The 18,718-nt window shown below is 42.8% G+C and overlaps 1 protein-coding gene across 6 annotated transcripts in view; it reads left to right on the forward strand.

Moving 5' to 3' along the window:
- myo18ab (myosin XVIIIA b) overlaps nt 1-18,718 on the forward strand; it is a 56,250-nt gene that overhangs the window by 25,566 nt on the left and 11,966 nt on the right. For 5 of the 6 annotated variants that reach the window (XM_056611999.1, XM_056611994.1, XM_056611996.1 and 2 more), the window contains 14 exons: nt 527-654; nt 1,814-1,968; nt 4,736-4,859; nt 5,141-5,341; nt 5,630-5,740; nt 6,385-6,489; nt 6,830-6,976; nt 7,084-7,197; nt 11,933-12,049; nt 13,578-13,661; nt 15,325-15,462; nt 15,959-16,144; nt 16,918-17,057; nt 17,843-17,887. In XM_056611999.1, coding sequence (XP_056467974.1) covers nt 527-654; nt 1,814-1,968; nt 4,736-4,859; nt 5,141-5,341; nt 5,630-5,740; nt 6,385-6,489; nt 6,830-6,976; nt 7,084-7,197; nt 11,933-12,049; nt 13,578-13,661; nt 15,325-15,462; nt 15,959-16,144; nt 16,918-17,057; nt 17,843-17,887 — 1,795 coding nt within the window. The remainder of the gene's footprint in view (nt 1-526; nt 655-1,813; nt 1,969-4,735; nt 4,860-5,140; nt 5,342-5,629; nt 5,741-6,384; nt 6,490-6,829; nt 6,977-7,083; nt 7,198-11,932; nt 12,050-13,577; nt 13,662-15,324; nt 15,463-15,958; nt 16,145-16,917; nt 17,058-17,842; nt 17,888-18,718) is intronic. The other variant, XM_056611995.1, reaches the window with a different exon arrangement.

Genomic DNA, 18,718 nt, shown 5'->3' on the forward strand with positions numbered 1-18,718 from the left:
TCAAATATTTTAAGAGATGTAATGGAAATTCCGTAAATTGGCGTTTGCTTGTCTTACCCGAGGAGGGTTTTAATTCAAATTAGTAAATTGATGCAAATTCATCATTGTGCATCGAGTACGGGAGTTTGCTCGGTTGGAAAACTCTTGACTTGTAGAGTTACAGTAGCCTAGCACCTTTCCATGTGAGGGGAATACTCTTTAAATTACTTTTCAAAGATTTACAATTACGGTAACTGAATGGCCACATATGCAAAACATGTGCCAGAAACAACAAAACAAGATTGTAATTTGTCTATAAAAACAAACTTACCCTCCATGTAGACTACCCAGCCAGAAGCAGTTGATAATGGAACTATACCAATCTGAAAAGTAAACCACCTGGTGGTCTATTGTCAAGCTGTGCTGTGTGTTGATGAGTATACAGAGTTTGGATCCTGTGCAATGATGCATGATGGGGGATATTTCAAACATCGGAGCCTCGTAAATTTATTAAAAAAATTCAAGTCACATATATCTTGCCCTGCAGGAGGAGAGTGGAGGCTGAAGTACGAGCGGGCCATCAGGGAGATTGAGTTCACCAAGAAGCGGCTGCAGCAGGAGTTTGATGACAAGTTGGAGGTGGAGCAGCAGAACAAGAGGCAGCTGGAGAGGAGGGTGAGGCGGGCACACACACACACACACACACACACACACACACACACACACACACACACACACACACACACACACACACACACACACACACACACACACACACACACACACACACACACACACACACACACACACCCAGCTCACAGGGGAGCAAACATAGCTGCTCCTCTTTCCATGGCAATCTTAAAACACAGTTCCCACACTTAAACTCGACAACACCATCAAATCAAGTTTATGTAGAGCACATTTAAAAATATCAAGTGTTGTACAGTGCAAAGAGGTCAAAAAGTGTGCTCACATTAAAATAAAACCTATCAGGGTACAATTAAATAAAGAGTCAAAACAGGGTAACATGTTCACACACACACACACACACACACACACACACACACACACACACACACACACACACACACACACACACACACACACACACACACACACACACACACACACACACACACACACACACCTGTAAAGCAGTCAGGAGGATTCAAACGCTGGGGGATATATGTTTGTTTTTGCCCTGGATTTAAAATTTTGGTAGAGGACTTTGCCGAAGGTGATCGATATTCTATGGGCTGGAACTTCAAATGCACAATCACCTTTGAGCTTACATCTAGACCGGGTAACAACCAAAAGGTCTAGATCCGAAGACCTGACGACCCCGTAGAGCTTTTTTCGGAAGCGCCATCTCTTCGCATGATATACAGTGCTTAGACACTCGGGACTCATATTGTTGATTGCATCTTTACCTTCCCGCTTCAGATCGCTATAATACTCGATATTCATCGAGTATGAATATCCAATATCTTTCTAACTTAAACAAATGTATACTTTCAATCTACATTAACTGCTATTAAGATGTTGTTGTTTAATACACCAGCACAGCAGCATCATGCTGCTATAAATGTCAGTTTCATGTTTTGATGTTGGGACATTCCGGGCAGGCGGGCGGTGATATTGTAGAACTTGTTGGATTTGGGGGAACTCTGCCTAGTTCAGTCACAACAACAACAATGCATCTATTCTTTTTTAGAATAGTTGTAAGCCCGACATGGAAGACCGACTAATGCCAAAATACAGGGAGTTAAAGTAATGCACTATAATTAATTATTTTCTTTGCGATGACCTTTTTGGATGTTCTCTCTATCTCCAGATCAGTGACCTGCAGGCAGATAACGAGGAGTCCCAGCGCATCGGTCAGCAGCTGAAGAAGAAGCTCCAGCGGCTGACGGCAGAGCTGCAGGACACCAAGCTGCACCTGGAGGGACAGCAGAGCCGCAACCACGACCTGGAGAAGAAGCAGAGGAAGTCAGTACAAACATGCATGCATGCGCACAGACAGACAGACAGACTAATGTATTGGGAGCCTTAAAGGGGACATATTATGAAAACATTTCCTGGGATTTGGGGTCTTGTTATGGGTAGATGGTGCTCCCACACGCATACAAACTTTGAAATAAGTCTGTACATGATTTTTTGAGTGAGATACGCATTTCTGGAAGCAGCCCGCCTCCAGCTACCAAACAAGCGAGTCAGTTTCGGCACCCCCTCCTACGTAGGAAGGGGGCACATTTGAATATTACCTCCCACTCCCCTCAAATCAGAGCATCGCTACGATTTTGTGGACCAGCGGACGAGCAGCTCCGGCGGGGGGAACTCGGCGCTAGCCCTGCAGCTAAGCTCCGGGAGTACAATCCCTTTCTCTGGCACCGAGCTCACCCCGCCGGAGCTGCCGATGAAGGGAAGTCGGGAGAAGGAGACATGGAGTAGAAAGGGATTGTACTCCCGGTGCTGAGATGCCGGACTGCCGCCGAGATACCACAGCCGGAGCTGTTCGTCTGCCGGAGCTGCTCGTCTGCCGGAGCTGCTAGTCCGCTGGAGCTGCCACCTCATTTTGGCTCCAGTTCAGCACCCGGAGTACACCGCCGGAGCTGCTGGACTGCGGCCGGAAGCCTTCGACGGCGGCCGGCAGCTCTGGCGCGGGGAGCTCGGAGGCAGTCCGGTAGCTCAGCTCCCGGAGTACAATCCTTTTCTTCTCCATGTCGCGGTTCATGGACTTCAGAGAGTCAATGCCAAAGTTCCTTCCCCCCAATTCTTCATCATTTCCGGAATCTGTTTTTCTTGCACCTGTTTACTTAGCACCTTACAAATAAAACACGAAATAAAATGGAAAAGGTTTGGAAGTTTATTTACACTATTTACATGGTTAGTACTTAGTAGCAGTGTTGGGCAAGTTACAAAAAGTAATTAGTTACTAGTTACTTCTCCCAAAAAGTAGCTCAAGTAGTTACTCAGTTACAAATTATAAAAGTAGGCCAAAGTATGCTACTCGGACTCCGTAATCCGACTCCGTAACTACATAAACCCCTCGAGCCATCAAGGTTCTCCGTCGGGATGTTGGATACGCAATGCAATTAGCCGGCCGATCGATCATATATGATGACTACCATGTAGTGTTGTAAATAAACTCCCAAAGCTTTTCAAATCTTATTTGATATTTTATTGGTCCTTAATGTGTAAATTAAAAATGGGCAAAGTCAAACCGCGAAAAGTGATTCTGGAAATGATTTTGTTAAAGGACCAATCACAGCCCTTTCCGTCTCCGCTTTGTCAATGGATAGTTAAAAAATATTGGATGTGCACTTAGAGCTACGGAGAGGGTCTCCAACGATGGAGAGGGCTCTCCCTGTCTACGTAAAGCACACTACGGAGGACTATAAACCAGACTTAACTAGTTACTGTGGAAAGTTACTATTGCGTTGCTTTCAAGTTCATTTCTAAATGAGTCAAATAATTTGGACCCCACCTCCACCTCTCGTTAACGTAACTCAAAATACATGTTAATGTTCATCCACGGTAGCATGGAATGCACACAAGCATGCAACGTTGAATTACTTGACACCGAGTGGAGAGGCACTTTGTCCAGGGCATAATGTGCATTTCACGATTACACTCGTTCCTTTAATTTCTTGGAGGGAAAAGTAATCCAATCTACTTCCATTTAAAGAAGTCTGTTTTTGGTTTATTTGGGCTCGCCATTCCTGTTGACTCTGTGTCGTTGTGTGTCCGACTGTTGTGTGTCCGCGTGCTTTTGAGTTTGTGTAAACAACAACCGCCCAACTCTACCTCTGATTGGCTTACTGTGACATGTTTCTCTACCTCAGCCAATCGTTATCATTAATGTGATTGTCTCGTGCCCACTAACCAAGGAAGAACAGTAAAGAGAGAGCGAGAGAGAGATGTAGTTGGTCTTACGAAAAAAACTGGTTCAATTATAGTAACGCACTGCATTTGGAAGTAACGGCAACAGCGTTATAATGATGGGACGAGTAATCAATTAGATTACTCTCGCACTGACCCCCCCCAAAAAAGAATTCTTCTGATCTGCACGAACCACACAGGTCCCCAAAATGTATGATAAAAAAGCGATGCTCGCCGTTTGCATGTCTGAAAGGTGAGATATTATACCACCCGGTGTGTGAATGATTAGCTGTTACAAGCCGTTTTGAAAATCTGCATCTTCTGACAGAACAAGTGGGCGTGTCCACCTAGATATATGACAGATAGATGATCAATGTTTGCTACAGTCCACTGGGTAGGCTGGTGGACTGATCTATCCAGCACACATCTAGGTGGACACGCCCACTTGTGATGTAAGAAGAGGCAGATTTTCAAAACAGCTTGTAACAGCTAATCACACTTACATCTGGTGGTATAATATGTCACCTTTAAGACCCAAAAATCGGAATAACAAATGCATGTCAACATGTGCGTGACTGAAACCTGCGCCTGTCTTACGAAAATCCACACTCACGGAACACCTACTGTCTTAGGGTGTAGCACAACGTGCTTCACAGCCACAATTGGTGGTCAGTAATACTGCCAATAGCAACTTTAGGGTTCTAAAAAAACACTTGTACGCCACTTCACTTCAGGATGTAAGCCTTTTTTGCATCAAACCAACTGTCGAGTACTAGCTCAGTAGCTTGCCGCATGTCTTGATTAGCTGCACCACTGTTATTCTGACTGACTTTATGTTAACAACTACCCCCCACTCCCTTCTGGGTTCCTCCAGGTTTGATAGCGAACAAAGTGTTTCTCAAGAGGAGGTGCAGAGAGAGAGGAGCCTGAGGGAGAAGCTGGGCAGAGAGAGAGATGTTCTGGCTGGAGAGGTCTTGGGACTCAGACAGCAGCTTGAGGTAAACTGACTGATTGTGCATTATCATAATCACTTAATCGTAACACACTTGTATATTGTAAGCTCTCTCTATGCTCTGTATTTATATATTCCATGATTTAATTCAAAAGTGAAATTGCTTATTGTGGTCAAATTACACGTTAAGATCTACTCCGAATTACACATTACCACCAGAACCTTTAAGCCTGAGAACGTCTGTACTTTTGTTCATTCTTACGTTGTTGCGACGCCATTCTTCCTCGCTTTGCCCCCGACTTCCCTAACGTGTATCCCAATCCAAAGGACAAGGAGCTGGAGTTGACTGCTGTGCATCTGAAGCACGAGCAGCTGGACGCCGAGCTGCAGGACCTCAGCTCCCAGGAGACCAAGGACGAGGCCTCCCTCTCCAAGGTGCGCAAGCAGCTGCGGGACATCGAGGCCAAGGCCAAAGACCAGGAGGAGGAGCTGGACGAACAAGCAGGAACCATTCAGATGCTGGAAAAGGTACGCCGCCACCTAGTTTCCCCCCTGACATCCTGCAATAAAACTCTCTATTCTTCGGCCCTAATGAAAATATAAGAAGGGCACGGCTGAACATTTTTGGGGCGGGGGGGGGGGGGGTCTATTTTGAGCGTGAAAATCCGAAATACATAATTTCTCGTTTTCCCCGACACAGCCGTGTGCTTTTGGCTTTGCAGTCTCCAGGCTCATAAAGTTACCTCACCTTGAATTCAATGTCCTAAGATAGTTTATTGAATTAAATTAATGATGTAATCTTTCTGTGGCATTCAGGCTAAACTACGGTTGGAGATGGAGATGGAGCGGCTGCGCCAAACACACTCAAAGGATTTGGAGAGCAAAGAGGACGAAGTGGAGGAGATCAGACAGTCCTCCAGTAAGAAGGTAAGGAGGTGGACGTGCATTTAAATGGTCAGCCACTGACACTTGAACATTTTCACCATATTTATATGGGAGACTATTATTTGTGTATTTGTGTTTGGTGATAAAGCTCTCTTAAAGGGCCCAAGTAAATATATAATGTTAGTGGTATTATATACACAATCCCAGATAAGTATTTGCTCACAAAAAAGATTCATCAGCAAATGTATATGTATGTGTATTACTAACTAGACAAAGTTAGGTGAGACACAAACATAGTAACATAGGTACACAAATGCTCAACTGTTATCAAATCACTTTAGATTAAAACACAAATACAAAACCTAACAAGACATGAATAGATGAAGATGGCGCCGGGTGGGTTGAATCGATACCAGGTTGCCATAGTTACTTGGTAATCTGATATGTTATTTATATAGCTATACATTTCATCACATTTAGTTGTGTGCTACGTGTATGCCATTGCCATAACAATGCAGCATTCATCTTGGTCCTCTTGACTTTGTTGGTATTTAATGGATTGATTTCATGTCATTACTTGTGTTAATGGAGGGCTTCCTCTTAATAGTGAATGCAGACTCTGAGTCATCCGGTGTTGCCTATTGTGAGGAAATATGCTGTAAGCGTGTGTGTGTCATTGTTTTCAGCTAAGGCAGATTGAGGTCCAGCTTGAGGAAGAATATGATGACAAGCAGAAGGTTCTGAAGGAGAGGAGGGAGTTGGAGGCCAAGCTGTGTTCAGCAAAGGAGGAGGTAAACCAACATACACGTTTTCCATTCAACGCTCTGGCTTCCCGTGCTGATTTTCAGGTTCCTCCGGCTAAAAGGGTGTAAAAGTCATTATGTTGATTATTTGAAAAAAGTTGCCTATTTAATAGTTTGGGTTCCAGCAACCATTTTGTATCTGGGAAAAAATGGGACCCACCAAAATTCAACAATGTATCACACTCTCACTCACTCACTTGTTGTTTGATAGCAGCCAATGTGTTATTGAATACATGGTATGTTGAAGAAAAGAGTGCGACAACCGGGGTGAGACTTGCTTCCACATTCTGGTTTTAATATGTACCCCCCCAACTCACTCATGTACTAGGTCAGCCACGTGGACATTGAGACAGAGAAGAGGCTCAGGAAGGACCTGAAGAGGACCAAGGCCCTGTTAGCGGACGCCCAGATCATGTTGGACCACATGAAGAACAACGCGCCCAGCAAGAGGGAGATCGCCCAGCTCAAGAACCAGGTACTGACCGCCTCCGCTATACTAGAAATCATAGAAGAGATCCATCAAGTCAACTAGTTAATTCATTCACAGGCAAATATTCATATTCAGGCATTTCTATTTTACAGCTGGAAGAGTCTGAGTTCACTTGTGCAGCAGCAGTCAAGGCCCGCAAGGCCATGGAGGTGGAGATCGAGGACCTGCATGTCCAGATGGAGGACATCTCCAAAGCTAAGCAGGCGGTACGTCAGCCTTTTCCTTTTCTTTCCTCACTAGGTGTTGAACATAAAGGTTGGCAATATGCTGTTGAGATGCCCCAATACATGATGATCGATGGTTACAGGATTGATGGGGTTGGCCAGTATGGCCCTATTTCTTTGTCGCCCGACATTACACCTCGTGAGGCCATCCTGATATTCACGTTTGTGTTTCAGAATGAATATCATTCTGGCCTAGGCTAGGCAGTAAAGTATTGCATACATGGCTGCTGCAGCCTTATGTTATTCAAAAACCTTCATTCAATCAGAGTGACACTCTAGCTCTCTTGCCATATCCGGTTGGAGGTAGAGAAAAACATATTCTCCTTTGAGGAAAGAAATTTGCTTGCTCATGGGATTTAGATTGGATACTTGTTGGGTATGTTTGGCACCTACATTAGGAATGGGGACTGTGTGGGAGAGAGTGGCTTGAGAGGTGCTTCAAGGCTGTACCATCTGTGGTTATAGGAAGGCAGTAGATCTGAATGTCTCCAATAGTCCCGGGGAGATGGTCAGAGGGCATCTCCATACTCTCCATTATATATCAAATTGATTCATCCACCCTATCCTCCTGTTAGAAATACATGTTCCTCCTTTCTTGTTTCTTTCCTGGCCTACTCTTTCTTAGGCCCATGTTCCTGGCTATTATGGTGCTCATTTGCTGCTGGCATTATTTTTTGGCATCACTTTATTTGATTGCTGAATATAATGAATATTGTGTTATGTACTTGATAGTCAAAAATAAGCAATTTGAATACAAATGGGTGCAAAGTTTTTCTGTCTTTTTCACTCAAACATAAATAGTTACTCAAAGTATATTTGACTATGATTAATTCTTAGTCCTGGAATGAACCAGGAATAAAAACTCGTTTTTTTTTCAGAAATATGGAGGCAGGAAGCAATGCTATCTTTTCAGATACTGTTACAGCATTCGTTGGCTTAATTAGGTACCTCTTCATACAACTGCTATTATACTACCTAGTTGGATTTTAAGTGACACACTTCCAAGTGTGTAATTGCAAGCATATTTAATATTCAAGGATGGTGTGTGTGCATGCTTGTGTTTGTGGGGCATGCATAGTTCCTGGATTATGCATTGTTTTGTCAGTGAACACAATACAAAGCTCCCAACAATATATTTTTTATCAATTAGATCAGCTATTAATATATTTAAAGCTACCATAATCTCTTTCCTGAGGAGGAGGTTTGTTTCACATGATACTAACCCTTTTTAACACTCACTTGATTAGAATCTCATCAAGAAAAATGTTGGGTTGTTATTACCATATCCCGTTCTCACTTTTGATCACTGTTTGCCAATGTACTAATGGTTTTACGGATCCATCAGTCATTATTTGTGACTGAACAACTACACCATCGTTTTGAAACTTCAATCCATCTCTCGCCTTATATCTCTATCTTTCTCTCTCACATCCTCATTTGCGCCATCATTACTGAAATAGGATTAACAGTTCATCCACCGGTGAATGGCTGCTACAAGGCATTAGCTGGCAGGGTTTAGATGCTAATAGGAAAGTGTGATTATAGCGTGGACCTTAAAGGACCCTTACGGGTCTGATGATTAGCAGAGCACATGATTAGAGCAAGCATTACAAAGACGGCTCCCTCTCAGGAGATGCCTAACTAAACACACTGAACTTCCAAATGAGTGAAGCTGATGGGGGTTACAGTGTGTTGTCTAACAGGGGTTAGGTTAGCCTAATGTAAAGCCTTGGGCTTTATATTATCGTTATGATTTTCTTATTTTGGTGGTACAGTGTTTGTAGGTGGGTATTATGTATTGCACTTCCTCACCTAAATGTGTAGTCATTTTTTGTGAGATTTTAACAAAGGGTTCCATTTCACCATAGTTTACATGTCTTATTTTAAAGATGGTGTAATATATGTTAAAGAGGTATCATAATAATGTAATTGTGTTTATTTATTATTATATTTTATGCCCACAATTATTTTGTCCATCGCACATTTACAGTCAAATGTCTGTGGTACATGCCAAGAGTACACAGACTTTAACGCTAGGTAACAAGGTAGCAAGGGGTAGCTACTTGTACTTGCCATTATGAACATGGGGAATCCTCAACTGGACACAATTGTTGTAAGTACAGCTTACGCATCAAGCAGGCCCTGGTGATATTGTTTACATATTGACAAGCTGCTCCTCCACACTCTGAATCCAAACAGTCCATGGTGGCCCTTTCTAGACATGTTATCGGCATTAGCAAGACGCAGTACTGACACAAATGACATGCTGATGTTGAATTCTCATTAGCTAGTGTGACAAAAACGCCTCTGTGTACCGCTTACAGAACAAGCGCTATAAAGTAAATCTAAACATGAGTATTGATCCATACTGGATGGGGAAGATGGGGATGCATTATCGGGTCTTGTTGCCCATCTCCGACCATACAACCAAATGTATACAAACAAATATTATTCTGGGACGCAAAACTATGCGGTGGAATTGTGCAGTGCAGTGGATCCCAACATTGGTTTACTAGATTTGCATCGAGACCTTTTGTTGACCCCCTCATATACAAATGGTAAACAGCCATGCACATGAAATGGCTGAGTATAGAGTGCCTGCTCCCTCTTTATACAAAATTATTAACGGGTGGAGGCCAGAGGAAAACAGTGGAAATGTGTGTGGTTTCAAAGCAAGCCACACTATTGTTATCATTTTCCCTAAAAGTCTGGTGGCAAAGCAAGGCTGTGTGTTATGTCGCACACTATTGTTTTAATTTGTCCTATTTTTTTACGCTTTTGTTATCCACTCCTAGGCCCCTAGGAGTGGACCCATCCCCATTAAGAGCCATGAGTGCATTTGATTTTGATTTGATTGAGTTGATATTTTGACAGCGCGTTTACAGTCTCCGCTGAGACAGATGCATGACCACATTCATTTCAAACTTCAAATGGCTCAGTTTATAGACAAATAATATGGCCTAATTCACACATGGAATAGCGTTTTTCTTCTACAACTTCTGAAACACTGGCCCTCATTTATCAAACGAGCGTACGACAGAAAACGTGCGTAAAATGGACGTACGCTCATTTCAACGTTGAGCTTGGCATTTATCAATTTGAACGTGAGCACAGGCTGCGATGAAATCTCAAGTCAGATCTGAGCTTGTGTACGCAAGTTTTTTTGGCGCAACATACGGGTATTTCAATGATGAATAGTGCAGCACAAGTAGCCCATGTTCAACATCTGTATTAATTACTAAATAAATTGGAATTAGCCCAGCCGTTCAAACAATTACAATCAAGTCAGGCCTAATTAAAAACAGTATTGCTATGAAAATAATTAGAATGTGACAGGTGAAACGTTTATTCAGCTGTCTATGTTAACAGGAGCTTTGCCAAATAGGTGGTCGTGTCTCAGCGATGGCAGATCTGGCTCTGTTAAGGACCTCAACGCACAGACAAGAGAGTTTTTCGAGAACGCGCCGATTTTTTTAAGGAGGGCGATGAATGGCTCTTGAGTCGTTTTCGTCTCCCAAGGCATCTCCTGATGGAGCTATGCAATGCTTTGGAGCCACAGTTAAGGCGAGAAACTAGGCGATCAAACGCAATACCTGTGCAGGTTTGCTCTACCTTGGGATTTTTGGCCACCGGGATCTTGCAGCGGGAGATCGGGGACAGGTCTGCTATTTCCCAGCCAAGTATTAGCCGAACCATGCCAGCAGTTTTGGCAGCTATAATGTCCCTCTCCGAACGTTATATTAAATAATAACGATCAGCAAACTGGAATCAAACGGGATTTTTATGCTATTGCTAGGTTTCCAAATGTGATTGGTGCGGTTGATTGTACCCATGTGCGTATGAACCATCTATTAATGATTACGCGTACATCAACCGCAAAAGCTACCATTCAGTTAATGTTCCGATTATTTGCGATGCCAGAATGTCAATCCTGAACATGGTAGCCCGATGGCCTGGGGGCAAGCCACAATTATTCAAACCATCACAAATCCACTTCAGAGAACTCCAGGGACCTCTAACTTAGTGGACCCATCTTGGACATCCCCCTTAGGTAATGTGCAAAGGTTTGCGTCGATAGTAAAAAAAAAAGATTACCTCACAGTTTCACAAAATGTACCCCTGTTGCAGGTGATCACCGAGCTATTAGTTATAATAGAAGTCAGTTATCTATGAGAAAGACTTCCCATCCTGACGTTGAAGAAGTGAACTGTGGCTTGTGTAAGACTGTTTCTTATGTATTTAAAGAAATGCTTGAGTCTGTCCGATGATCCCTGAAGCCTCTCCCCCTGATGATTATCTTTTTGTTTAAAGTTGATCATATTTAATGTGTCATTTGTCCAAATATGTCAACATTGCACATCCTCGGGTCCCAAGCAATACACACACAATCTACTACAGATGTGTGTAGTAGATCAGTTTAACCGTTCTAGGTATATGTTGTTGGACGCACACACAGATTTCTCGCTTTAGAATAAGTTAACAAATGAGAGTATATCAAACAAAAACACACAAATTAAAGAAGGTGTAATAAATTATAGGCAAAGTAAAGTAAATGTGTTTTGTTTTTTTCGGCATCCCTATTTTCTTATGCCACAGAATACCACAAATATTTATACCAATTAAAAACATTTGAACTACTTTTGGATCCTACAAGGCTTTCTAGATATTGCCATATGTATTATTCATGTGTTTTTCACTTCTCTCTTGTCTCTTTTAGCTGGAGGAGCAGTTCAGCCGTCTGCAAAGGGAGAAGAATGACTTACAGTCCCGCATAGAGGAAGACCAGGAGGACCTGAACGAGCTTGTGAAGAAGCACAAGTCTGCTGTGTCTCAGGTCTTCATCACACCCTTTCTCTCGTCACTTCAGCTCTGTTCGCCCCCTCACAATAGTTACTTTCATCTTGTTCATTTGAATCATGTGCAAATCTGCCACCCCTCCTTGGGACTGCAATTTGATGAAGTGAACATTTCTTTGCAATTGCAAACCTTACCGTACCTACTAAACAGAGGTTGTTGGGTTTCATTAATCTCGGATCCAGCAGTCCTCCCCTATCAAAGTAGAACTTCTTGCGAGAGACGGCATAGAGCCTTGGACCTAAACCAAAAGCTGAGAAGGGCGGAGACCCACCTTGGTCCCTGTTTCCTGACAGAGATATTCAAATACTTATTTGCACAATTGGTTGAAACCTCCAGAGGGAGGCTTTTCTTAATTAGATGTTTTAGCTTCCCACTGGGACAAGTATTCTATTGATAGTTTGTGTTTACTGTAAACAAATTACACACTTACCGATCAGCCACATTATTGCTCGAAAAATAAATATGAAGTCAAAGAAAGTGAAATGCCCCGATCCTGCAGAATGGATTTTTTGGGACATCAGACTTTGATTACTTATCTTAAGAGCTGAAGCTCAAAACCTTTGAGAATAGGAATGGAATAACAGTATTTCATTCATTTAAAACAGTGGTTTGCAAACTGTTTGCAGTTCAGTCTTTAAGCAAATAAAGACAATCCTAAAGTGCCACACAGACACAGGGGTTCGTTCCAAACTTGCATAAGGTCCCTAGGTTAAATTAATTCAATGCAAATGGATCTATTGGGATGCACAAATACACATTCACACGGCAAGAAACATTTCAGTGAAGCGGCATGTTACCATGCTGTGGCAAGGAGCCAAAAATGGAATTCCTTTTAGTGTTTAGTCCGTCTACTATTTCTGCATGTACTGTGTAGGTCCACACATAAGTATTAATATATTTTCATGCGAACTGATGAGCTGTTAAAATGAGAACAGCATAAGGGATTTTTACAAACGCCCTTGATGGGAGGATGAGTGATCTGGCGCAGCAGCTTTGAATGCATCCGTCCTTTCTGCAAAGTGAGCCAGATCCACTCCAACTGGGGTTTGCTGAGGGCGCAGAGAGTTTCATCTGGTGGGGAAAAAGCACTCTTTTCAAAATATTCTCACGGGTTACATTGAAATGAGATTCATTGCTCTTTAACCAACTCCTGTGTTGCCTCAGTAATTGCCTCTGTCACGTGTCTCTGTCTGTGTTGGAATACCACTTATTCACATGTTTCTCTGGGCATGGAAACTAGGGCTTGACCAAATACATAATTTCAAGCTTTGACCATCGTAGTGTTTCCAAATATCCAAATGGTAAGAGGTTAAGCCCCTCCTCCTACACTCGTGTGAGTGTTTGGAAGTTTGTGCGATCAAACTGGTGCGAACACTTGCAAACAGCTGCTAAGACGATTTTCCAGAATATGGTAAATAACCATTAAATAGCCCTCGCTATCCTGAGTGGAAGTTATAGTCTGTGTCAACAGCCCACTGACCCCTTTCTGTTTCTGTGTGATGCAGGCTGCTCAGAACCTGGGCCAGATCAGCGACCTGCAGGCCCAGCTGGAGGAGGCCCTCAAGGAAAAGCAGGAGGTCCAGGAGAAGGTATGCTAGCCCACTAGTAGGACAATCAGAGCGCATTGTGGATGGGGCTGTTTCCATTCAGATTGCTGACTGCTGCCGTCATTGAACGGTGACAAATAGCAATAGATAGATATGATAGCATAACGTATGGCACAATAGTTTCAGATTAAGAGGGTTGTATCTTGGCTTTTACTATGACCATCCATCAAACTATTAGCACCCTAGAGAGTCCATATTATTACCTTTGACTTTGTATGGCTCTGCTGACAGTTTCAATGCCCCCTTAGTTCTGCTGCTGCCATTACGATGATGAATAGAATAACGCAGCCTCCTGCTAGCCAGAAGCCTAATGTCTGGCAGGGCTGTCCACTCCTGTACTCTGGCTGCTATTAGTTCTGTGTCTCGCTACCCTTGAAGTAGAACTGGGACAGCTTCTGTCTTCCTCTGTATAGCAACTGTGTTAGCCTCAATAGATTATCACCAGATCCCTGCATTTTTTGAATGTCGCATATATACTTTTTTAATAATATTTAATTGCTTCCATTTTAAGATTTTGTTGGCTTATGGAGATATCTGCTGCCAGCTGTAGAGGTATACCTGTCATTTAATTCATTTCTCTGGCAAGCCCAACCCCACAGGCTCCCAAATCAAAAGCTCTAAGACTTAAATGAAGCACGGCCACCAAGGGAGCTATCAGGCCTATATATCTTGAGCTATCTTTAAGCTTGGCCATACATAGCTGTACCTTCAATCGCTTTGTCTTATTCTTAAAAACGAATTATCTGCAGTGGCAGGGAGCATGTGGAGAGGCTTCTGTTGAACCACCTCACCCCACCTGATACGCACACAGACAGACAGACAGACAGACAGACAGACAGACAGACAGACAGACAGACAGACAGACAGACAGACAGACAGACAGACAGACAGACAGACAGAGAGACAGAGAGACACAGAGAGACACAGACACACACCAAAGACTTTGTGCCTTTCTACTTGCTTTTCTCATTCCTTTTTGGTAAACACTATTCACAAATCAAGCTTTATTTAAAATACAGTATATGCTCTTAAACACCTACATGTATTTAAAATACAGTATAAGCTCTGAAACACATCCCTGTATTTCCATTGTGAATGAGAATGGATAAACAGAATTTCAATAGTTAGTTAATCAGCTAGATTATAGTTGTTGTCGTCCTTATTTTCTTCTTACTCATTTGTACATCCCCTATTTTATTGGCAGTTAAAAAGCTGAACCTTTCTCAAAGCTTTGAAATCGCTTTGAAAAATAGTACTTTTAGAAGAATTAAATGTATTCTGTAGCATGTTTGAAGGCTGTAAATTATGGATATGAAGAGGTTCTGAAGCAAAGTCCTACCATGAATCCATGCTGGAGTCTGGACAGAACAGTGTCAAGCTAGTTCTTATACATGGAGGATGGATGGAGAATATGGACCATAATCAATTGCCTCGCCCCTGAGTGAACATATCACGCACAGCAAAAAACAGAAAGTCTTCAGCCCTGCACTCTTTATTTATTATTTAATGTTATGTATTTTTAAGATGTTGATTGCTTCCAGAAGCCTCAGTTTTCCAAAGGGGCGAAATAGCATTTTACCACGGCAAGCTCAATCGTGCGTGTGTGTGTGTGTGTGTGTGTGTGTGTGTGGGGCACCTTCCACAGATGCAAGCTCTGCAGAGTCAGCTGGAGTTCAAGGAGCAGTCCACGGTGGAGAGGTCCCAGGTGGGCCGCCAGGAGGCCAAGGTCCGGGAGCTGGAGACCAAGCTGGAGTTTGAGAAGACTCAGGTCAAACGCCTGGAGGTAGGAGCTAACAGCAGACTGGGGCTGTGTTGGCACTGGGAAGCGGTGTGAACCATTTGTTCCAACGGCAGCGTTGAGACAAAGAATACTCTTTAGCTGACCACATTATTATTTATTTATTTTAAGAACTGCTGCTAATTGGTTAAACTCAATTGGTATTGGTTCTTTACCACGGCAAAAGGCAACGGCTAGGACTTAAGTTGAAGCTTTTAAATCTCAATCAATACAGCCGCAAGGGGTCGGACAGCCACTCACTATGTAAAATAAAGGCCAGGACAGCCGCTTATGTGGGAGCTAGCAGGCAAAGTTTATTTTATGGTTCTCATTATTCCTCTTTCGGAGAATGAGCAGGAGCAAAAAAATGCTCAGATCAACAAAGAGTTTTACAATGTTATTTTTTTTTATGTTTACATTGTACCAAATGTATGTAATATATATGCCATGTGTTTTGTGGCCCCTATGCATTGAGTCCTGTACCCTTCTTGTGGCTCACCAGAGTCTGGTGGCCCGCCTCAAAGAGAACCTGGAGAAGCTGATGGAGGAGCGGGACCACTGCAGCACCACGGAGAACCGGGAGAAGGAGCAGAACAAGAGGCTGCAGAGGCAGATCCGGGACGTCAAGGAGGAGATGGGCGAGCTGGCCAAGAAGGAGGCCGAGGCCAGTCGGAAGAAACACGAGCTGGTAGGGACGACAGTATGCATGTTATTCTAGCCAGGGATGCACCAGGGGCGCGTTCTTACTGCTGATACAGACACAGATGTGGACCTTTTGTTGTGTTTATTTGGTTTTCATTCTTTTACTACGCAAAGACATACAGAAACGGAATCATAGATAATGCAAGCCCATTCTAGGGGTGGCATGGAGTCTGGGACAATTCAAGTCTTTGGTTGAAAGCCATTTAGTTGGCGTTATCTTTAATAGTCAGTCGTCATTGAAACATTGTGTGTTTCAAAGCGAGTGCTAAGTGAGTGACATCACAGCATTGCTCGGGTTCTAGAAGGAAAAGCCTATTATTTATACAATGTGATAGGGGGTCTCCTGTTGGTGTGATGACAGTGGCACTATCCTCATTTTAGACATATCGACAGTTATCCTAGAAGGATACGCAGTGTCAGGAAAACTTTTGTTTGCCTGCACTTTGAAATCATCAAAGACGATCTAAAACATGTAAAATGCAAGCGGTGTCAACAGCCGCTGCCATATCATACAACTCGCACTGGGGAAGATGTAGCTCTGTTGGGACTCGTTGTGCATTGTCACTGCTCTGCTAAATGGAATGGTACAGCATTTGTTTTTTACACTGAAATGCAGTCAAACACTTCTACAGTCTCTTTATTGATGCCGGTTATCTCATGAATGGATGTGGATCTGTATAATTAACATTCAACAGCAAAAATTACAGCTACGTAATGACTTCTCATTCTTCTCTGACAATGTTCCTTTCTTGATGGCAGGAAATGGACATTGAGAGCCTTGAGGCTGCCAACCAGAGCCTGCAGGCTGATCTCAAGCTGGCCTTCAAGAGAATCGGGGACCTTCAAGCAGCCATCGAGGATGAGATGGAGAGTGATGACAATGAAGACCTCATCAACAGGTACACGTGCTGAACCCCACAATCTTGGATTAAGGAATGTGATACGACAGAGAGATACATACACGAGAGGCATCATACAATATTTTTGCTCAATCAGCCCTGTGTACAATTGGACTGACGTAGCATTAGACCGAGCAAGCTGAAATCCAAGTAAGCAGATGAGAATGATTAGCTCGCTATAGTTTTTTACGCTTGGCTGATTGTAAAAAAAAAAGTACAGTGCTTCTCGATTGACCATGGGTAAATGAAAAATAACCTTATTTCCTTTATCAGAGGTACTGAGGATAGTGACAAAAATATACATGCAGTTTATTATAGCAATCAGCAAATAAAGTCAAAGAAAATACCTTAGGCAAGAGAAAAAAACATTGAATGTTCCTTTTTCTGAAATACCACACAAAAAGAGTAAACCCTTTAATGAGGGCGCCTGAATCCAAAGGATGTTTTCCTAACATATGTTGAGTTGACTTAACTTTGTCACCTTTCCTTGTACCAGTGTCCTTAGAATACAGTGAGTGCAGTAACCAAAACAACTTCTGCAATAGAATGTTCCATGAGTCCGATTTTTTTAAAAGCCAGGCATGATGGTTGTTAGAAAATTGCTGTCTTGTCCATTGTCAGCGTCAGTAAATATTTCTTACTATTGAAAATATTGTTTGTCACAGGGTTAGATTTTTTCATCCTTTCTCATCCTTCATGTTTATTTTTGGTTCTTGTGAAATTGTATTGTTGATTTTAACATGCTTTTTCATTCCTTTCATCATTTGTCGCTCCACCATTACCAGTTTGCAAGACATGGTGACAAAATATCAGAAAAGAAAGAACCGAACGTGAGGAACTGAGGCTTGTGTTAGTTTGTAGGCTTGCAATATTTACCTGCTCGGGATGATGTAGTATACTGCCGTTTCAGAGAACATTTACAATAGTGTAAAACGAAAGTAGTTAACTCAAGTATCTCGATTGGAAAATGATCCAAATTTGTGGATTTAAATTATCAAAAAAATCAATCTGTTGCGGCACAAAAATACTGCATCATCCAACGTGCAGCAGCAGTTCCCAAATTGATCCAGAAGAGTTAACCCTCCACCGCACGCTGGCTCAAGCTGCATGCTTCAACACTCACCGCGCTGTTTTTCCCTGCCCAAAGCATGAGACAAACCCTCTCAGTGTTATCTGTTTGGATAACCCTCAAACAAGGCCGTCAGGGGAATAATAAGTACATATTGCATAGTTTCTGTTGCCTTGTGTCAGGAACATCGGGGTCAGTTGCTAAAATAACATCTGGTCTGGTTTCGGCTTCCTTGGAGAGTTTTCGAACCCTGCTCTGAGATTTCCTCAATCTGAGGAAGGGCTGTTGGGACTCTGCCCTGCCTTGTTTAAACAACATTCTGCAGCCGGCGGCCCCCTGCTCACCCGGGGGATGACACCATGTCTGGGGTCCGCTGCCATCCTGATCTAGAAAAGGGAGACATGTCCCTCATCTATCATTTACTTGCTCCTGGTTGAATAATGCATTGTGCTCCCATGTCTTAAAAATCCATCCTGCCCATCAAAAAAGTCCAGGCGATCCCACCGCTAACCACTCCTGGTCCTCCCAGGTGTTTGTGTGTTTGTCATTGTTTTTATAGTGTTTGGTGTCAGGAAAGCATGTAAGAAAATTT

The sequence above is a fragment of the Gadus chalcogrammus genome, chromosome 16 (genome assembly GCF_026213295.1).
Source record: "Gadus chalcogrammus isolate NIFS_2021 chromosome 16, NIFS_Gcha_1.0, whole genome shotgun sequence".
Taxonomy (NCBI): Eukaryota; Metazoa; Chordata; class Actinopteri; order Gadiformes; family Gadidae; genus Gadus; species Gadus chalcogrammus.